Raw genomic sequence first — 23,500 nt, forward strand, 5'->3', positions numbered from 1 at the left:
ATTACTTAGGGCATGCCACCCTAACGAACTATTACTTAGAGCATGCCACCCATATGTTGAGATAGGTCAGACCACTGTCCTATACAGCCAGTGTTTGTCACTGTCCAAGGCTAGAACCAATGCTCTTCCTGAGCCTATTTCCAGCAATACTATTATAATCATAGTTTAATAAGATTTAGACTTTTCTTAGCTACAACACACAGAAAAAATGACCTCTCTGACACATGTCCCAAACATATTTTGCAGCAAACATATATTTGTTTGCAAGCAGTCCCAAACAACAACGCCTTTCATAAAGCAAAAAATACTGGTTTTTCTGAGAGATTAAAAAAGACAATTTTGGCGAGTTTTTGTTTTTATTGACAACCACCACACAACACCAAACAAAGCAGAGACAAATTTTGCTTCTTTTTATTTATTAATTCTTTTATTTTGTAATATTGTAACTTCTTCTAAAGATTTTCACTGTAGTTGTTATCGTCTTGTAAGCATAGCAGAACAATATGAATCATATGTACATACATGTTGAGTCTATCAGCGCTAGGTTGAGATATTAGATGTTGCCTTTATATTAAAGAAATTACAAATTTGTAGTTGCGAAGTATTTGACTATACGAACTTTGTTTTTTCGACACCAAACGCACTGTAGTTGTTTGGTTTGTCGGTTTGTCAGTTAACTCACAACAATTGTTGCGACAGCGGTAGTTGTTGTTGTGTGTGGTTTGCTGATAAAGTCAAAATGTTATCGTGAGACGATGGTGGTTTGTTGATACATACAGCCCAGCAAACCAATCGTAACGAAATCGGAACAATGCACATCCACACAGCTCTTTAATGTAAACCAGCATTCCGGAGCTGCGAGAGCCCTGTTGTTACTCTCTTTGGCCAAAATCCTCTCCACCCATAAAAAATATGTTCTAACATAAAAAATATGTTGGTACCCAAACATATTAAATTGAGATATGTTACAAAATGTTGCAAACATATATTTGTTTGGACACAAACAAATTATGCAACCCGTGCCAAACATATATATTTGTTTGGATCCAAACATATTTCTAACATATATTTTTCGGCGTGAATACATGTCGTTACCTTCTCCCCATTGGATTTAGAATAGGCAGTATCCCCCATGGTTCAACCCATTTTTGTATAAACAGGGTCCCTGGACCAAAGGCAGTGTCTTCTTCGGTTCTAATATGGGAGAGAAGAGTTTCGGCAGTCGTTATTTGCACCACACAGAGACCATGCTGCATATTTTCTTTACTGTGACTGCGGGATGTGAAACCGAAGCCACCCCAACCCGAAGTACATCTCCCCATTACAGTCCCTAATATATTTCGCACTTTCGCTGTTCATTATGAACTTCATTAGGTCTCTACACCATCCTGCAAGAAGTAGACCAATTTCAAACTATCGGTCTAGAGGCACCTATTCTGATTGCGAATAAACACTTCTGTCACTTTCGAGTCAGGGAGTGTTGTAGCTGCAACTCAGCTTGGGATCTCGGCAGTTGAGCTTGCAACCATTCCAAAGAGCGTCCATGCTCTTACTGCCACTATCTTCGCATTGCCTGCAGTAGTCAGCAATCTCGTATCCTTCACAACGTTTGCAAGACAACGATCTGATATTGCACTTGCCCGTAATTATTTCTACTGGTAATTTTTGGTCGGACTTTTTTAGAGAAACTAGATTGCCTTGGATACCTTAAAGGCCTAGGTACATAAGCGTCTGGCTTTCTTGCTGCGCTTCATTTCTGATAAAAGTATAAACTACTGTTTTTATAGATTTGCGGCCTTTGTGATTGCAAAGATTTCGGCTTGGAAGGTACTACTATTGTCATTCAACTTAAATGTGAGTCTTAGGACGCAATTGTTCCAGTTTCCATCTTAGAACCATCGATATAAATTTCTATGCCATATAAAGTTGGATGTTGTTGATCCAGACCTCTTAGTCCATTATTTTGTTCGTTCGAAGTTCAAGTGTTAGCTCGAAGTCAATTGGTGAGGATATATAATCACTGATTCCCTCCGAGCTCAATGTGAAGTATATTGGTCATAAAATTCCAGCGTCACCATATTGGGAACTGGGCAAAAAATTTAGATCTTTGAGCTGAAGCACATTCTTGGATGTCAGTTCCTGCACGACAAGATCTTGTTGGTGGATTTCTACTGGGACATTAAGGGCAGGCTGTGAAGCGCTTTCCGTCCCAGCGGTGATTAAAATTTATGCTACTCTTTGGGCGCCATTTAGTTTAAGTAACTACAATGTCTTGTTCAAAGCATTCCATCACACCAGAGGTAGGTAAGAGGTAGGTCAGAATTCAGCGTACATAATTATCCAATGGATGACCCGTAGTCTCAATCTCCAGCTTTTGCTAATGGAATATAGTTGTAAAATCTATTTCATTTGACAGATCGCTCAATAAAGTTCAGCTCTTTTGACTGAACCAGTTCAGTATTCTAGTTCATGGTTCACTATCTAGTTTAATTGTTTGGATCACAATCACTGAAACGTTCACTAACAATTCTTTCGTTCATTAATCGTTCGGTCGCTCACTGATTTAGTTCAGTGAACTAATTAACTATATATAGACTGATCTAGTTCTTTCGTTCTTTTTAATGAATCGTTCAATTGAACCCGTTTGTTCGTAAAATAAGAACTCTACAATGGATTTTTTTCAGGAATACAGTACCTCGATATACATATGTAAATTTTCCACGTTAGTTGATGATTCAAAATTATGCCGAGGGTGTTAATATGTACTCGTATTAATGGTTTGAATTTTCTCTCGTTCGCGAAAAGAACCTGCTACACGCAGAGAAAAAATATGATTGATCCAACAATATTCGAAGAGCAAAATATGTATTGTAAAGATATTGTCAAATTCCAAATGTAGTATTGCGATTCCAACAATTGGGTTTTGTTAAATCCAAAAATAGTTTTTGTCGACTGGACAATAGTTCTCTCTTTTCTTCGACAATTTTTCTCTTCTCTCGCTATTCGATGCCGTGTTGAAAAAAAAAACAATTATGGTGAGTTTTGTTTGTATAACATGATGCCTTTATCTTTGTTTTTGTGTGTATGTATACCAACAATGAGACTCTTGTTTTTATTTGTTTCTGTTTTGTTTCATTCTTCTATCTTCATTGTGCTTTGAGGTTTGGTGTTATACCGGAGTTTGTTATGGTGTTTAATTATTCCTTATGTTGTGGTGGGTGCTTGTGGCTTTTTGTTTGTCTTTGTTGTCAGCCAATGCAGCAAACCATGTATTGTGTTCATCAATGATTGCAATATTATACGCGACATTTATATCCAAGTTATGTGAAAAGTGTATATGAGAAGTATATACACTCAAATCAAAAATTTCTGGGCTGGTTTCCTGGGTTGACAATACTTTTTGTAAACAAAATTAGCTTATGATAGTTCCTACAATCGATATTGTTAACGATTTTTACAATATAGCGGAAATTCGAAAGTTGTTTTTGTTTTCTATGTTTGGAACAAAAAAAACAAATACATTTTTGGAACCAAAACAGATATTTTTGTTCCAACAAAAGCGAAAAATATTTTTTCTCTGCGTGTATGACCTTGATGGGTTCACCCCAAGACCGTTGTGATGTGCTCATCTCGATAGTTTGACTAGAGTTCTTGACATGAGTTCCTATGGAGTATGTGGAAACTTTCCGCTAACCAAGATGACCACGTCGTCAGCATATGGGATTGTTTTGACTCGTAGTTTATCAAATCCCTTGAGTATTTCGTTCATCACTAGAAGCCATAGTAATGATAAACAGAACACAAGACTTCCCAATTGAACTCTCGCCGGTGTTTCATTATTTTGCTGCTTAGCATTTCGTCAATCCATTTGATCAGAGTCGAGCATGGACAGATGTATGCCTTTTGAAGCACCTGCTATCGTATAGCTTAGGCGCGCCATCAGCAGAACCTTAACTCGCGAGCAAGCAATGAGATAACAAACACAACTCAAGTAAAGTCAGTTTCATTCTGACTCAGTTGAGAAGTTGATAACGAAGGGAGCGCTGTCGCTTGTTTAAATGATGCATTGACACATACGATGGTTTAAGCCATCTATCGGCAGCCACTATAAATGCCCTTGATTGTGTGCAATCTCACATATACGATATTGAGAGCGCTCTCTCCTCAAATAAAAAAATCTTCTCAACTGAATAGTGGTTATTTTACTTGAGTTGTGTTTGTTATCTCTTGCACGCTCGCGAGTAAAGAGTGTCTTTCATTGCGAAATGACGCCCGTTTATTGGCGCCCGAGTCGGAATATATCAAGCACCAAACACTTTATAAAGGATTTACACCATTAGTGATCGCTTCCTTACGGTAGCGTAAAAACAAAGCACACGTTTCTCTCCTTATTTCTGATTTGCCATTGCTTTGCAATGGGGAGAGTGTTTTACCACTACTAATACACCAACTATTCTGAGTACCCCTGGTTTACACGACGGCCTGCAAGCATTGTACAACCGTTGATACATCTCTTACACGTACCTAAATATAGTTCGAATCACTACGGAAAGTCTGTCATGGGTCCTGATTGATTTTTAAGTTAGTATATCATTCTTTGACTTTCTCTGCTTTAAACACATTCAAAATTCCGAGAAAACTTCCAAACCTCAACCACTGAAACCCGTTCTATTTACATGATCTCACAAATTATATGAACAATAAAATTATAGGAAATACCCCACATGTACGGAAAGTCGATTTAAAAAAGAGCCTGACGTTTTACTCTTCAACGACAAAAGCAGAACCCAATTTGCCCGAAGAAGATAATCCCAGACTTACAATGGAAGACTATTTCAAACTCAACGAGTCATATATGGAAGATAAAGAACCGACGCCAACAACCACTAAGCGTCCCCATTTCTTAGATATGTCTGAATGTTTGGAGGCAATACAGGAAAATCGCATACTTGGTTCAAAGAAAACTATAAACGTTAGAAAAGAAAGCAAAAAGCCAGAAGAAGAAAGAAGAAAAGAATCGAATAGAAAAGAAGTTTCAAGTCGTCTAATGGAACCTAAAAAACGGGTGGCAACTACCAAGGACAAGAATGTATTGATGAGCCAGAGTTTTACCAAAAGTTTTGAGGAAGACAAATGTGGAAGCGCTGATGAAAAAGACTTTGAGGATGTGGATAACACAGATTTACAGCAAAAGTATTTGGATGAACTGAGAATACGGCCTCAGCTTAAAAATCTACTGAAATCGCTGTCTAAAGAGAAACCAAAATTAAAAAGGGATCAACATGTTGCCCAAAGAGATGCAGATGCCTCTCACAATAAATCGGTCACAAAAACTGATGGAAACAAACACTCAAAAGAAAAAGAGCTTCCAATAAATAATCAAAGTGAAGCTGGCAAATTACCCAATATTAGTGGAACAAAATCATTATCTAGAAGCGTTTCAAAAGAAAGTTTAAAAGCCTCAAGAATTTCACAGCATATCCCCGAAGATTATCACAACCAGAAACCCCAATCGCTTTCAAGATCAACTTCCAAAAGTAGTTTGAATAAACATGCGGCAATTTCACGAAATTCTTCAGATCTTTCGGCTAGAAATCTGTCCACAGCTTCTACACCAAGCTCAACTTCACGCAGAAGCAGTAAAGATATTTTACAAACAGCCTATGAAACTTTGGAGAGACTTAAATTGAGAGATTCCTCGGTAGAATTAGAGGCTCGCCTAAAAACATCAACACCTCTTCCGGAAACATATCACAATCCTTTGCAACTTCAATTGGATTCAAATACAACTTATGATGATTACACAGAGAACAATGAATTGGATAGCACTCTGAAAACCTCAATATCCAGCACCGAGACTTATATTAAATCAGATTCTGAAGATACTGAAGAAGAAGGGGAGGAAGAAGAGTTCATTACACCACCTGAAAATCTTGATGATATGAAAATGCATTTTACTTCCTTGAAGCAGAATTTTCGCAATTTCAGTCCTCCCAGACGTGAAATTAAATCTTCAAAGAATCTCGAAACTGGAGAAAAGCTTAATGACAAAGAATCGATTAAGTCTTGTGGTAAACATGATTCTGATCAAGCACCTAGTAAAATTAAATCTTCAGAGAATTTTGAATTTGGAGAAATTGTTAATGAAAAAGAATCGTTAAATTCTGGAAGTAAAAATTCTCTTGATCAAGCACCCAAAAGAATTGGAACTACAACTCCAGCACAACCAATGAAGTCTTTAGAATCCACACCACGTTCGACGATTTCACAATGCTCCGATAGCCCAGCTAAACGTCAAATAATGCCTCCCGATAACCTCAATCTCGGCGATAATCTACCACACACAGCAGAAAATCACGATGACACTCCACGCCTTTTATATTCCAAAAGAATGAGAGCTTCAACTCCACCGCCTCCTCAAACCAACCAATCTCTAGAAACTACACCACGTTCCACAGTTTCTCTCAATTCTGGTTATCCTCCCATAGTTAAACTTGAAAAAAGTCCCGTTAAATCTTTAACTATTTGTCGGCCAAATCGCAAGAGAAGTGAGAGTAATGTTGCAGAGAGAAATCTTTCGCAGCCAATGAAAGCTTTGCCCTTGCACCAGGAAACCATTGAAATTTATGGCATCTCTTCTGCTCCGAATTTTAAGCAAGAGAGTAAAGAGAAAAATCATTGCGTAGCGACTTCCAGAAATGAGAGCAATTATGAGCAAAAGGAATTGGAAAATTGCTCGGAGAGGGAAGAGATTATGAATCACTACGGTTTTTGTCAAAATCTGCATGAAGAGCATGCTGCTGCTAAGAGTGAATACGAAGAGAAAGACGTAAGTGATAAAGAGTCGCATTTGGATAGTCGAAGCTCATATCGTGAGAGTCAAGGAATAGAGGAAGAAGAATTGGTCAAAAAATCATCATCTTCACGTTTAATACGCAGTGATTCATTTGTGATAAGGTGAGTATGGCGAATAGAGTAAGCCCGGGTGAGAATTGGAAATATTTTATAACAATCAGGAGAAAATAGAACCTGTTGTTGTTAGTGACTTATGGTTACAAGGATGTCCTGTAGATCCACAGAAGACTCTGAGAAGTTCTAGATCTTCTAAAAATCTTCTCTAGGAAGAAGATTTTCTAAGAGTACCTTGTGGATAGAAGATCTTCTATACATAGAAAATTTCCATAGAGTATTCTATAGATAGGAGACTTCCGAAGGGTCTTATATGGATTTAAGGTTCTTCAATGTGCATTCTATGGATAGAAGACCTTCAAAGGACTTTCTATGAATAGATGGGTCTTCAAAGAATAAACAACTTTCGAAGGGTCCTCAATCGATAGAATATCTTCAAAGATGTTCTAATAGTCCTCCATGGATAGAAGACCTTCTAAGGCTCTTCCATTGATAAGAGACCTTCTAAGGGCCTTCTATGAAAAGCAGAACTTCTAAGGGTCTTCTATGAATATAAGACCTTCCAAGGGTCTTCTATGGATAGAAGACATTTTGAAGGGTTTTCTGTATATAGAAGATCTTCTAGGGTCTTGTATGGATGGAAGTCCTTCAGAGGTTCTTCTATGGATAGAAGACCTTGTAAGAAGAACTTCTAATGGTCATTTAGAACTTTTAGGGGTCTTCTATGGACTAAAGGCCTTATAAGAGTTTTCTATGGATTAAAGGGTCTTTTTTGGCTAAAATACCTTCAAAGGGTTTTCTGTGCATAGAACACCTGCATAGAACACCCTTTGGATAAAAGACCTTCAAATGGTCTTCCATTGATAAAAATTCTTCACAAGGTCTTCTATGGAAAGATGATCTTCTAAGGGCCTTCTATGTATAGAAGACCCTCTAAACGTCTTCAAGGATCTTCTTAGGATCGAAGATCGTCCAAGGGTCTTCTGTGGATAGAAGACATTTTGAAGGGTCTTCTGTAGATAGAAGATCTTCTAGAGTCTTGTATGGAAAGAAGTCCTTCAGAGGTTGTTCTCTGGACAGAAGACCTTCTAAGGCTCTTCAATGGATAGAAGACCTTCTAAGGCTCTTCCATGGATAAAAGACCTTCTAAGGATCTTCTATTGGTCGAGGACCCTCAAAGGGTCTTCTGTGGATAGAAGACCCTCTAAGGGCATTCCGTGGATAGAAGACCCTCTTCTATGTATAGAAGACCTTCAAAGGATATTTTATGGATAGGGAACCTTTCAAGGGTTTTCCATTAATATTGATTCAAAAAATCTTCTAAGGGTCTTCTAACTTCTATGTGCCTTAAATCTTATAAGACCATTTAAGGGTATTCTGAGGCTAAAAGACCGTCTAAGGGTCTTCAGTAGATGGAAGAGCCGCTACTGGCCTTTAAAGGATATTTTATGGATAGAAGACCTTTTAAGGGTCTTCCATGAATATTGATAAAAAAAATGTTCTAATGGTCTTATATCGATAGAACACATTCTAGAGGTCTTCTATGGATCAAAACCTTCTAAGGGTATTCTGTGAATCGAAGACCTTCTAAGTGTCTTCTGTAGATAGAAAACCTTCTTAGTGTCTTCTACATACTGCAGGAAGATATTTTATTAAACTTCTATAGAGGAACTTCGTCAGCCTCCTCTCCAATAGGAATATTTAGCAATAACAGTTCTACCAACTCCTACATCAACTTCTAAGTGTGGTTCTCTTAACTTCTAGTTATCGCAAGGTATCTCCATTTCTTTTCAAATCTTACATTTTCCCAACACATTTCACTAATTTTTCAAATCTCATTTTTCAGTGGCCTACCCGATAATTATGATCCATTTTTATCGGCTAAACGACAACTTGAGGAATTATGTTCACCCACAACAGACTCGCCAACAACACCACAACTGCCCAGTTTGCCAGCCACACCGGCAGCATCAAACACCAACAACAAGATGTCCACCTCTCTTACACTTGGTAGTACATCAACGAGCACAAACAACAATAACACATCTAGTCCCACAACAACAACGTCACAAACATCCAAGACACCCACCCTGACCAGATCATCTAGCTTCCGACGTACCGGTTCATTAAGGTGTCCTCGTCGTTCACCATTGCTAACCCAAAGGGTGCCCTTGTTTGCCCAAAAACATCGACCCACCATACAACGAGGTCTCTCCGATGAGGGTCCCATTTCATCGAATTTCCTGAAACCCGAGGAATATGATGAAATGCCGGTACGTTCGGTTTGTGTCAATGATTATGCCATAACCAAAAGTCCTCGAGTGGTGAGAAGAGATACATCAGCCGCCTCAAATCGTAAACAACCTTTGAAACTGAATATCAGTGCTGCCAATGAGGCTGCAGGCAGTTCGGCTGGTGGTGGCTTAACACCCAATACCAGTGAGACGGAAAGTGCTCCCAATACTGCATCACGTTATGTCAATAAAACGGATTCCTTGGCTGTTTTCTTGAAATACGAACATGAATTGGAAAAGCTGAATAAAGCTGCGAACACAAGTGAAACCATTAAGGAAAGTAGTCCGGATGCAAATCACTCCACAACACCTTTGGCAAACTTGGATGGCCCTCTCAATGCCAAGGAATTAAAGGACAAAAGCAATAATCTAAGCAAACAAAATTCAGCCAAAAATATTAAGGCCGATTTGTTGGATCTCAATTTGAATGAACCCAATGAGAATTGTGAGGTCAATACGACAGCTACACCAGAACCACCATCTAGCAAATATGGCTCTGTACGCCTGGCTCCTTTGAACTCCAAGCCATCTACACCACTCATCACACCCAACAGCAATGGACAGCAGCATTTAACAAAACCATCGACACCGATGGCCATACCCCTAAGCAAACCTTCTACACCCCTGACTAAACCCTCTACACCCCTGACCAAACCTTCTACTCCCCTTAATAAGCCCCTGACCCCCTTGAATGCCAAGACTTTACAACCCTTGGAACAAATTAAACCACCAATTTCACAAAAACCTGTGGCCCTTAGTTCCATATTTGGTTCCGCCAATCAGAAGAACACTGAAGAGCGCAAAGCGTCCATAGGTTCCGATTATATTGATCCCAAATTGATTAACAAATGTGATAATTTACCAATAAATTTAAATAAATTACGTAATGATTTTAAGCACTCCGATTCCGATAACTCGGAAGTACAACGCAGGGAGAATTTATCTTCTTCCTCCTCCGAATCATCATCGGTACCACCACAAACGACGAAATTTTTGCCTTCAGTTAATAAAACAGAAACCACACAACAAAGGGTGGTGGAATCACAGCTAAAACAAAGCAATCCTTCCCAAACTTCTATCCCAACTTCCGCCCCCAGTGCCCCCACCCAAACCCAACAACAGCAGAGGCAACATCATCAGCCCTCTGGCCAGGCAGTGTCATCGAACACTACCAGCCAACGCAATTCTGCTGAGGGACGTAATCTTTTAAAGCGACGCATACGCTTGGGTCGCAATCAATTCTTATACGATGCCTCACCCGAGGCTGATTCATGTTCGGCTGATGATGAAGCCAATCGTTCCTCCATGGAGTGTGAAAACTTCATGAAGGAACATCAAAAGGCCTTTGACCGGCTCAGTGCTCAAATGCAAAATTTGGAGGAGCCATTTGTGCCGCCACCTTCATTACCGGCTGAATTTGATGATTTTGATTTTGAGGAATTCCTATCATCATTCGAAAATGATGAAGAACAATTTCCTCTGTTTAAGGATTGTCGAGAATTTCTATTGAATCGGACATCGAAGAAGCAAAGATCGATGTTAATGCCGAATTCCAATGTGAATAATCACAACAACAGCAACAACAACAATACGGTCCCCCAACAGAAATCAAATCCAAATACATTCCCTCCTCTTAATAATCACCTCAATAACAACAACAATAATATTAATAACAATAACAACAACAATAATCACACAAATACCCAACATCATTTTCAATTTCCCAATTTACCTCCTCACCCTAAAGGTCTTTTCGATTCCTTTTCTCCATCCCATAATAGAGCTACCAAAAATAGATATAACGAACCCAAGACCCTCCTAGCTACCAGTGATGATGATGAGTCGGTCGTCGGTGGTGGTGGTGTTGGTAATAATCAAAAACGGGAGATTTTCATAAGCATTGAAACCGAACAAAATGATTTGGACAAGGAATCCATATCTCCAAATTCCATACGTGACATGATGATGGGTAATCCGCAATGCCTGGTGGAACTTGAGGTGGATGCTGGTGACAATAAATTCAGTAAAATCAGTGATGATGATGAACAACAGCACCACAATCTTACATCAGGAACTCGAACAACAGCAGGAGGTAATCACTTTTTTGGCCATTTTATAAATACTAAACCCGATGTTCAATTGAATAACGCTAAAAATCTTATACAAAAAATGCAAAAAGATTTCCGCCAGCTGAGTGATGAAATGTCCGCCAATCTAAGGGATCAACAAAGAGCCGCTGATATGATGACAACGGCAGCGACAGCAGCAACAACAATGGCCATGATGATGAACAACAATCGCAATAAGGTCAACAAGTCCACAGGGACACCAAGCGGTGATGCATATGCCGATTCGGATGAGCTAAGCAGTTTGGATGGCTATCCATTGTCATCGCCAAACTCGCGGCTGGGTGTTAGTTCCAAAACGAGTGCAGACTCGGCCTATGGGAGGTAAGTAGCGCTAAACTCTGTATAACAATATTAAAAAACAATTGCAAAATTCACAAACACTTTTCGGTACAAATATTTTTGAAAACCATATTTTGTATATAGTGGTTCCGTAAATAAGTAGTTGGGAAAATGTTCTATCGGCTTTGCGAAAGCTGCACTTTTCATGTTAACTCTACAATAGAGTTGAAATAACTGATAAACCGAATAGTTGAACCAATGAATGCTATCCAGCCTGATTTCAGGATTCTCTCTTGTAAGGTTGGACCTCTCTCTCTCTAGGTAATGAAGGACCTTCCGGTCATAACTTTTACAATGACTCTCACGGTAACATCTGAGCAAGTCCTGAACGGAAACATTGGGACACACTGTTCTCTGGACGCCGCTCTGGCAGTTTTAAATGTTGGACTATGTATATTCACAGTCCATACTTGCCACGCATAGCTTACCACAGAACTTTCTTTATCTGCACCCCAAGTGCTGTCGGGTAGGGACTGGAGAACTTTGTTCTATATCTCAGATTGTCGCATATATATGTGACATGAGCGGACGACATGAACCTATCAAATGAAACCCCTAGAATCTTGGGGTAGTTAGTAGTCGGAATTCGGTCTAGGACATTCAGTTCTGTACTCATATGTGGAGTGCTTCAAAGGTTTCAGGAGAGAGTCAAGAACCACCAACACTGTTCTATCGCAGGGCTAGTTCTGGTTGAGTCCTCCACTGATATGTGGGGAGATGACGTGCAGCGGTATTGTAGTGTTGAGCTGCTTACGAAATCCATGCTCATTATCGGTAACTGGGTATTGATAAGCTTCGTCGTGCCAACCCCATGACCCCAGAGTCAGGGAGCTTACACTGGAAGTTAACAGGCTGGTCGGCGAGCATAAGTGGAGCAAATGGTAAAATCATCTGAAGAGCTGCAACATTGGAGCCGGTATAGGTGAATTGTGGGCAACGGTTAAGTCACTCTCGAACCGTGGAAGAAAGGAAGATAGGACCTCAGTCACGTTTGGCAACGTTACGTTGACTGACCCGAAGAGGTGCGCAAGTAATTACAATCGACAGTTTGTCGAGCACCCCGAGAGTGACAGGGCGAAGAGAAGAGTATTACGTCGCATCAGATCTCTTCCTGCCGAGGATGAACCACCACAATTTACAAAGGATGATGTTGTCAATGCCATCAGAAACGCTAAATCATCCAAAGCGTTGGGCCCTGATGGAATCTCCATGGTAATGCTGAAGCAGCTGGATGACCCGGGATTGGAGTATCTCACTAAAGTTCTCAACTTGTCGCTAGCCACCCTTGTTGTTCCCGAAGTCTGGAAAATGGGCAGGGTGGTCCCACTACGGAAGCCTGGAAAGGATGCCAGCAAAAGTGAATCGTACTGACCGATTTCGCTTTTGTCGCCCATAGCAAAGACACTTGAGGCCTTACTCCTCCCAAGTATCGGAAATAGCTATCAAGTTGCCGATCATCAGCATGGATTCCGTAAGCAGCACTGCACGACAACAGCGCTACACGGCATTACCACATATATCTGTCAAGGACTCAACCAGAGACGACCGTGCGATAGAACAGTGATGGTGGCGCTTGATTTATCAAAAGCCTTTGATACAGTCAGGCACTCCACGCTGTTTGAGGACATTGAGCAGACAACCCTCTAGCCAAGCTTGGCACGTTTGGCTATATGTGTGGACGCCAGTCGTACGTGGAATTCAGGAATAAGAAGTCTAAACCCCGTAAAGTGAAACAGGGAGTCCCCCAAGGTGGGGTGATATCTCCGGAGCAGTTTAACCTCTACCTCTCCTGTATTCTGCCCCTCCAGACGGCGAGATCGTAACGTATGCGGATGATTGCACGATCCTGGCGTCGGGTACCTATCCTGATGACATCTGTGAGAGACTGAACAACTATTTAACCGATCTTATCATCTTTTTCCATTCGAGGAATATGCAGATTTCCGCCACAAAATCTACAGCCACTCTGTTCACCACATGGACAGCGCAGTTTGGACGTGAGTTGAATGTCGTGGTCGACGGTAGCAGAATTCCGACCACAAACTACCCTAAAATTTTAGGGGTCACATTCGACACACACACACACGCCACAGCTATCTGCGACAAGTTGAAAAGTAGGAACATGGCCCTTAAGTCCCTAGCCGGCAGCACTTGGGGTGCAGATAAAGAAACGTTGTTGACCACATATAACGCGATAGGTCGGTCTGTGGTAAGCTATGCGGCTCCAGTCTGGTCCCCGAGATTATGTGATACGAATTGGAAAAAGATTCAAACTTGCCAGAATGCCGTCCTGAGAACAGCAACAGGGTGCCTCCTCAAATCTTCAGTGGACCATCTACATGAGGAGGCAAAGATTCTTCCAGTAAAGCAACACATTGTTACCATGTGACCATCCCAATCACCATCTTGTGGGTAGGCCCGACACATTCAGGCAGATCAGGAAGGATATCCATGCTCTAGGGGGAGAGGTCCAACGATACAGGAGAGAACCCCTAGATCAACAAGCATATCAAGCAGGTTTGAATAGCATTCACACGGACGCAGTTGCCAAGGCCTTAAGCAATTATAGTGTGAATAATGTACTCGGAGTACATCCCCCATCTATCGCAGCTGAGGAGCGTCAGCTGCCACGACAAACTAGAGGAGTTTTGGCTCAACTACGCTCGGAATAATGCAGTCGCCTAAATTCTTATTGGGCGGAAATCGATCGCTCCGTGCAAGACATCTGCCCAGTATGCGGCATGGGCCCACACGACACAGAACACCTTTTCAACTGCCCCACCAAACCTACACATCTAACTCCAGTGGATCTGTGGCTACAATCCATCGAAGCAGCTATTTTTCTGGAACTGGAGATAGACCCAGAGACAGATTGAACAGAGGAACGAACGTACAAACATAATAAAAACATTGTTACAACAACAACAACAACAAAGCCTCTAGAGTCTTTGCTAAGGTCGACAAAAGCGAAATCGGGCCTCTAGTGCATGATAGGGTTGACTAGCAACAGGTTGAAAACCTTCGTGAGATAATCAACTTCCGGCTCATCCAGCTGTTTCAGCATTATGGACAAGTCCAGAGCAAGTCCTGAGATCCACTCACTCCCTACATCTCACAGAAGCATCCTTTCTTTTGACAAGGGTCTTAAGAAGTTATCTTTCTTTTGGAAGTCGTCTTAAGAAGACACCTTTCCTTTGGAAACGATCTTACAAACCACGTTTTCTTTGGAAAGAGTTTAAGGAAGCAGCTTTTCCAGTGAAAAGGGTCTAACGAACATCCTTTCCTCTGGAAAGGGTATAACGAATACCCTTTCCTCTGGAAATGGTCTAACGAACACCCTTTCCTCTGGAAATGGTCAAACGAACACCATTTCCCTTGGAAAGGGCCTAACGAACACTTTCCTTTGGAAAGAGTATAACGAACACCCTTTCCTTTGGAAAGTGTCTAACGAACACCCTTTCTTTTGGAAAGGATCTTACGAACTCTCTATCCTTTGGAAAGGGCCTAACTAACACCCTTTCCTCTGGAAGGGGTCTAACGAATATCCTTTCTTTTGGAAAGGGTCTAACGAACACCCTTTCCTGTGGAAAGACCCAAAGGAAAGGGTGCTTCGTAAGACCCTTTCCAAAGGAACACCCTTTCCATTGGAAAGGAAAGGGTGCTTCGTAAGACCCTTTCCAAAGGAACACCCTTTTCTTTGGAAAGGAAATGGTGTTTCGTAAGTCTCTTTCCCAAGGAAAGGGTGCTACGTAAGACCCTTTCCAAATGAAAGGGGCTACCTAAGACCCTTTTCAAAGGAAAGGGTGCTTCGTAAGACCCTTTCCAAAGGAAAGTATGCTTCGTAGACCCTTTCGAAAGGAAAGGGTGCTTCGTAAGCTGCATTTTAGAGAAAATTTTTAACTTTTGTGAGAGAGGTACCCGATGTTGTTGTCCGATATAGACCTTTTAGAACTTGATGTACGTTTGAAAGAAATTTTACGATGTTCAAAGCTGCTGCTATGCCGGATACTCGATTCGTAAGTAATCGACCTCATTACACATTTTAGTTAGTGCCGGTAGGTTTTTTTAGAGCTTTGGGGTCATTATTTGCGGAAGTATGGACTTGCACGCGAAACAAATTGGACCGTCGACATATCCAACCTAAAATTTCAAAACGATTCGAGATCTGACCTTAAGCTGAACCTTTGCGAAAAAATTTTACAATTTGTGTCTTACGAAACACACTTTCCATTAGGAAGGTTCTTTCGAAGAACTCTTTTTCCTTTGAAAAGGTCTTACGGAGCACTCTTTCTCTTAGAAAGGGTCATAAGAACCACCATTTCTCCTGGAAAGGGTCTTACGAAGCACTCCTTCCTTAGAATGGGTCTTACGAAGCATCCTTTTCCTTACGAAGCACCATTTCCTTAGGAAGGGTCTTACGAAGCATTCTTTTCTTTGAAAAGGATCTTAATAACATGATGTCTTGTAGAGGGTCTTAAGATTACACATTTCTTTTGGAAAGGACCTGAAGGAGCCACCTTTCCTTGGGAAAGGGTCTATAGCAGCACCCTTTGACCTCTACAACATATTTGCTTATATACGGAACCATTTTTCATTACTACTTTTAATATAATTCCCATATTTTTTCTCTTAATATTTGTTTGGATTTCTCTTTCCCACAGTCTCTCGCGTCAACGTTCTTCCGAACTAACTAACCCACGTAATACTAGTCGTAATCGATCATTAACAACTAATCCAAATAGCAGCGGCTGTGGTGGTAATGTGGTCTTGAGTCGCCCATTAGCCGAGGAACGTTGCCGACAATTAAGTGCCTCATCGAGTAGTAGTTCAGAACATGCCTTGCCACCCATTATGAGTGGCCAAAATAGTAATACTAACAACAACAATATTTACCAAACCAAACAACAAAGCCAGTTGTATAGTAACAACAACAACAATAATACCAATAATGTTAGCCATGATTTGGATGACATGTTGAGGTACGAACGTAACAATAACTTCGACACCACACCCATACATCCTACAATGACTGCTGCAATGGGTTTGACATCGACACCAAATCAACGTGAAACTTCCGCAAACTCTTCATCCCAGCTGCTGTATGGTTCCAGTTCAACAATGAGTTCAAGTATGAAAATGTCAAAATTCTGCCACGAATGTGGCAGTAAATTCCTTATAGAACATGCTAAATTTTGTATGGATTGCGGTGTTAAGCGTATATGTTTGTAGAGATGTTGGTGGATAACGAAGGCAGAGAGAGAGAGAGAGAACTTCATCGTAGTATATATAATGGTATTGCATTAGATTTGTGTAACCCTCGTTGCGTCACATCATTTCAATTTCAAGATTGGTTTCATACAAAAATAACCTCCTCCTGGGCCTTAACGCATATTTACATCATCTATCAGAAACTCTAACCAAAATACATAAATACTTACATATATAATTTAACTAATTGTAAAGAAACTGCGTATAGGTATATAAATAATTATATATATTTATATAAATACATATATTTTTTCTATATATAAAAAAACATAACCTTAAAAAAACTTAACCTTAACATTACTTTTTCATAATTTGTAGTTTGTTAAAAATTTCAATTGTAAGAATTCAGCATCATTTCCATGGGTAGTTTGAAAATCAAATAATGGCAAAGAGATTCAATTTTAATATTCAAACTATTTAATTCGAATTCAAATTATTATAAATGGATTTTTGAATATTTCTCTTATAATCGTAACAAAATGTTTGGAGCTTAAATTCGATGTTTTTAAAATTCAAAATATTCTGTCTCAATTTTAAACAACACAATATTTCAAATGGAAGTAAGTTATTTTTAAATAATTATTAAAAATAATATGATTCTATTGAGGGCTATGCCAAGGCCTTGGTATATACCAGGTCGTCCGTTAAGTCCAGCTGATTATTAAGTTCGCTTTCAAAACACTTTATTGTGATTTGAAATTCAAAGAAACTCAAATCACAATAGTGTAAAAACTGAAGTTTATTGTCAATAGAACTCTACTGGTGACCTTTGATTCTACTTTATATTTCAAGGGTCTAAGCACCCCTTCCAAGCCCTTTTGTATGGGCTTAAGACAGCACTTCTAGATGAATTTACCCGTGGAAATAATGCCAGAAAGATAACCTCAAAGAACAATAAATAAAGAAATGAACAATAAAACATTGTATCAAAACGAAATCGAAAGAAAACTAACAACAACTTTTACGAACAAAAGAATTATTATACGAAAATAGTATATTCACATGAATATAACAATATAAAAACAATTTTATAATAATAAAAATATTAATTTTAGTTAAAAAATAAAATTTGAAATATTTGTTTTTATTCTTTTTATTTTGAACAATAATTAAATTAATATTTTTATTTCATTTAATATCAAAAATATTATCAAAAATAACTGAATATCAACAAATCTGCTGCTACGACAACTCACAACTAAACCAAATCTTAGTTGATAAAAATAAATAATTTATTATTTTTTTAATATTTTGTTTTATTATTTAATATAAACAATTTGCAATATTTCAACATCTTAATTTTTTATGTAATAAACAGAAAACATATAACTTTAAACGTAAAAATATTATTCCTAAGTCAAAAGTGGTTTAAGCATAAAAAACTAGAATAAATATTTTTGTCACAATTGTCGGCTTTAAAATAATAATATTAACCTTTAATTTGTTTTTGTAGAACTGCAAGTAGTTTAAAATTCATAATAATATTTAATATATTTACATATATACATACATATACATAATTATATTTCAAAATCAAATAAAATTGCAAAAATATTCCTTATCAAAACTCAGTGTAATTTTTTCATTAATTTTTGGTCATCATCTGCTTCTTTGGTTGGGAAATGCTAACTTAATACTCATCATTTCATAAGCATAACCCGGGCAATCATGAATAAAAATTCCGTGCGAAATTTGTTCTCTTTCCCCAATTTCACAATTTTGTATTTCCATGTTTATGTCGAAAAAAGGGAATATTTTTGTCGATTCGGCGAGAATATGTCATAATTAATGGCCTGTTTCACTAAGACGATTCGAATAGCAATTCGTTCGAACTACTGCCAAACTTCTTTTTTTTAATATTTTATTCATTTTCGTTTTCAATCAAACAAATATTTTCTACAACAGCAAGAGTTTAGTAGTAATTCGAACGAATTTCAATTCGAATCGTCTTACAGAAACTGGCAATAAGTGTTTCTAGTAGATTTCAACGTTTCAAAAAGTTGATTTTAAAAGAATTTCACTTTTTAAAATTATTTTCCGTGCGGAAAATTCCAAGGCAAATACTCATGATTGCCCTGAACAAATATTAACTAAAAAGCGTTAAGTTCTTCCACCATGAAATATTCTGAACTAAAATGGAATAATTGGTTTTCATTCCTGTCCACATTTTTAGGTAGATATATTTTATGACCACGCATACCCCAAATGTCTAAATTAGGTCAGAAAATGTACCTAAACATGTGTCCAATCGGGCGCCACCTTTATATCGGACCTAAATCAAAGTGTGGACCTATATTGAAAATTTTTGGTGGAAAAGTTTTGTGGTCACTAGGAACCGCAAATGTCAAGCTACAGCCAGTTCTGTTAAAAATATAGCTAAAATCCTCGAAATACCGAAAGTCGGGAGGTAACGTTATATGGGTGTTAAAGCAAAACATGAACCTATGTTGACAATTTTTGGTGGAGAAGTTTTGTTACCACTGGCAAACTCAACTGTCAAATTACTGGTAGTTCCCGTAAAAAATGTACCTAAAATCCTGAATGTACCGAAAGTCGGGAGGTAACGTTCGTTATATGGGGACTATACCAAAACATGGACTTACGTTAAAGATTTTTAATGGGAAAGTTTCGTAACTCAAGTTTCAAATTACAGCTATTTCGTTCGAAAATTGTAGCTAAAATCGTAAAAATGCCGAAAATCTGGAGGTACAGTTTTATTAATGAGGACTATACCAAAACTTGGACCGATGTAGCCATCTTCCAACTTGACCTTTCTATGGAAAAAAGACACTCGGGTGCAAAAATATAGTGTTGATAAATTAAACTGTCTGAAACTTTTTCGCCCTCCATTGAGAGATCGTTGAAATAAGCCAAATAAAGTTACTTTGCGTCTACTTCACCTGGACCCAATGATACTAATAATTTTCGCTTGATTCTTTACACAAATTGGCGGTAATTTGCTTGCAAAATGAGGCTAGGATTGTTAAAATACCGAGATTTTTGCTAAGTAATGAACTTAATTCAAGAAGCGTTCAATTCGCTTCTTTGATCTTTGGAAATTACCTTAAGAATGTCTTAAGAAGCACCCTTTCCTTTGTAAAGTTTCTAAAGATTAGGTACCCAAGGGTCTTCTTCAGCGAATGTAAAGATGTGGCCCTGCGTTTGTAGTTTTGTGACGACGTGTTTTCACTTTGAAGCTGGTGTATGTATGCTCAGTGGGGGCCAGGATCGTCACAAGAATTTATTTTTGTTTAGAGACATTAGAGAGAGAAACGCACCATTTCATTTTTTTTATAAAACGTTATAAACCTGATTTTATTTACAATTATACGCTCGTAGAATCTGATGACGAACATAAATTATCAGAGGTAAGGTAGCGGTCTGGAATTATGAATACGGATGACAGGACGATTGGCGGTTGCTCTGACACAGCAGCGGTCCGATGAGGGCCGAGGACAGGGTAATTTACGGCAGCTTCGGCACAGAAGCAGCTCGATGAACGTCGAGCGGCGCGTAGGTTGCCGGTTATTTTTAGCACAGCAACATCCTGATGAATGCTGACGACAACCTTGTTGGTGGGAGCTTTGCACAGAAGCCGCTCGATGAACGTCGGCGGCACGTGTGTTGGCAGTAGCTTTTAGCACAGCAACGGAAGTCTGATATACACTGAGGTCTTGTGCCAAGGACACGTTTGACTCAGACGACAACAGAAACGAGATACCACTTCGATGATCACAACTAGCTTCTGCACAAGCCGAGGTTCGTTTTGCACCTCACTCGACGAGACAGAACTTATTTCCACTGATCGCCGAGGTTCGTTTTTCAACCCCACTCGACGAGACAGAGACTACACCACGTCTACTTGCACGCGTAGCCGAGGTTTTGTTTTTCAACATCACTCGCCTACGTAGAAAATCTACTTCCACAAACGTCAAGGTTTTGTTTTGCAACACCACTTGACTACGTAGAACTACTCACTACTTCCACACAAGGTTTTGTTTTTCAACATAACTTGACACCACAACCGCCAACAGACGACTGCCCCGATTATCTCCACAGCACCTCCTTTTATACTGTGCTGATAGTAAAATTTCAACACATTGGTGATATCAGCTACCTGTTTGTTGACAAATCTACAAATCCTTCTTTTTTTACGCGCATTGCCGCTAGGAGAACTCATACAAAGGTTAATGCTCCTCATCACTACTAGATGGCATTTCGATCGTTAAATTTAAATTTAACATTTGAAATTCAGATATTAGAGTTCAATGTAATCAAAAACGAGTACCCACGACTTTTGAGCGCTTCTAAGGAATGGCCAGACTTCCTTGGAAACCATGCTGCTGGGTTCGTTGTGCCAAATCTGGATAGCCTTATCCCGATCTCTGAGTTAGCCTAGACGTAGTTTCATTCTGTACGCTGTGGCCCTTAGAAGCGCTGTGAGTGAGTGATGCCTCAGTATTGTCCGCCTATTGATTCTGGGTCTATCGGCTGTGGCAGACGATAATCTTCGATCCTGAAATTATTAGCCTTTACTTTCCGACCGTTCACACATTTCATCTTCAGGAAAGGATGCGTAGTCGTGTTGTTGTCGCGAGAGCTGCCTTGTGCCCCCTGCCGAATCAACAGTGTTTACAACCGTAGACTGACCTTCGCCAGTCAAGGTGTTGTCGTTACCATTTTGAATATGCCGAGACGTCATCAATTAAAGGAGTATTTTGCTGTTTTGAAAATTTGTTGTTAGTATTTTTACCCATGCGGTATTTACATAGTGGGGTACTGAGGTCAACCATGATACAGTCCTCCTTTACCACTGAAAGAACTCGAGGCTCCGTTATAATAAATTTGGTATCGTACTGCAAACAGAAGAACACCGATGAACACGTGGTCGCATGACACCACGGACTTAGGGGATAGGTAGGAGATCACTACCTGGATAACTTTTTGTTCGGTCGCAGTTTCCTTTACTCGAGATTCCGGAATCTCAACGAACACCGATCTTCCATTTGAAGTGTTTCGGAATTTCGAATTAAGGTAGTTGTGGCCGTAAGCCCCCGCATTGCGTCAAAAATTTTTATCTTCATCGAGGCACCCTTTCATTTGAAAAGAGTTTTTCACATAATATTGTTGTGCAGCTTGTGGACTATTTACGAGACGATGACAGGAAGGTATCTGTAAGAAAGAAAACAGAATGACGAGATGCCTGGACACATAATTTATCAGTTTGGGTGCCGCAATGGTGATGTTAAGCGAGCCCCTTTTTTTTTTTTTTGTATGATCCTCCTCATTCATAGTGGATCTACCAATTTTATCAGCTGCATCGCTTTGTCCCTCTGGTTATCACGGAGATCGCAGAGTCAAATCTTGAGATATGTATCGCTTATCCCCCACACCGTGCGCTTCTTTTACGATCATTCCCCAACATGTTGTAACAATTGTAACTTCACAAACTACATGTGTCGGTAAACGTAATGCGTACAGTGATCCAAAATCTCTAATTTTTAATGCGAGAATAGGGATAGAGGTCTGCTTCCTGAAGTCATCGGCCAGATTGACCTCGATACCTTGCCCCTGCGTTCGTCATACCAAGTTGTTACAGTTTACTTAAGTAAAACTTACTTAACATTTGACACATAATGGGATTTTTTACGCAGTGGGGAAGAGTCCTCCATCAGGTTATTCGGAAATCAATTTTTATGACCTTAAAAATTGACTCAAATTATGTTTGGATGGAATCCTTTTCAGACTATTTGGTTCGACTTAACCAGGCTTCACAAACTACTTGTGTCGGTAAACGTAATGCGTACAGTGATCCAAAATCTCTAATTTTCAATGCGAGAATAGGGATAGAGTTCTGCTTCCTGAAGTCATCGGCCAGTTTGACCTCGATACCTTGCCCCTGCGTTCGTTATGCCAAGTTGTTACAGTTTACTCAAGTAAAACTTACTTAACATTTGACACATAATGGGATTTTTTACGCAATGGGGAAGAGTCCTCCATCAGGTTATTCGGAAATCAATTTTTATGCCCTTAAAAATTGACTCAAATTATGTTTAGATGGAATCCTTTTCAGACAATTTGGTTCGACTTAACCCGGCCCATCCGTCTGTCGGTCGGATCAATAGAGTTGTACCAAATAAACTATATAGAACTATCTAGTTCACTACTCAGTTCCAATGGTCCCCATCATTTGTATGAACAAACTACGTATACGTAATATTACACGTTAGATTTTATGACGATACTCATACGTTTTGGAAATAGTGCAGTGAGCCAGGAACTAGACTCTACGGACCAACGTATTTAATCCAAACTTTGCACCTGGGGGGCAAGTCCATACCTTCTGTGATAATGTGGCCCAAAAGCTAAAAAACCCTTCCGGTAACAACAAAATCTACTGATTAGCACGATAACTTACTTATCCAATTTTATCGCAACCCATGGATACAAACTTTGCTCATCGTAAAATTTCTTCCAAACGTACATCAAGTTCCAAGAAGGTCTATATCGGACAACACCTCACAAAAGTGGAGTTTAAGGGCTGTTCGAGGATCATCTTGA

The 23,500-nt window shown here is 39.4% G+C and overlaps 1 protein-coding gene across 19 annotated transcripts in view; it reads left to right on the top strand.

The window, feature by feature from the left end:
* LOC141387072 (uncharacterized) overlaps positions 1 to 23,500 on the top strand; it is a 201,316-nt gene that overhangs the window by 176,836 nt on the left and 980 nt on the right. For 7 of the 19 annotated variants that reach the window (XM_073956198.1, XM_073956201.1, XM_073956199.1 and 4 more), the window contains 3 exons: positions 4,713 to 6,957; positions 10,985 to 11,653; positions 16,333 to 17,912. In XM_073956198.1, coding sequence (XP_073812299.1) covers positions 4,713 to 6,957; positions 10,985 to 11,653; positions 16,333 to 16,900 — 3,482 coding nt within the window. In that variant the 3' untranslated portion in view covers positions 16,901 to 17,912. Of the gene's footprint in view, positions 1 to 4,712; positions 6,958 to 8,755; positions 11,654 to 16,332; positions 17,913 to 23,500 lie in introns of those variants that run through there. The other 12 variants (XM_073956205.1, XM_073956206.1, XM_073956208.1 and 9 more) reach the window with 6 other exon arrangements.

The sequence above is a fragment of the Musca autumnalis genome, unplaced genomic scaffold, assembly GCF_047663935.1.
Source record: "Musca autumnalis isolate F117 unplaced genomic scaffold, ASM4766393v1 scaffold_5, whole genome shotgun sequence".
Classification (NCBI taxonomy): Eukaryota; Metazoa; Arthropoda; class Insecta; order Diptera; family Muscidae; genus Musca; species Musca autumnalis.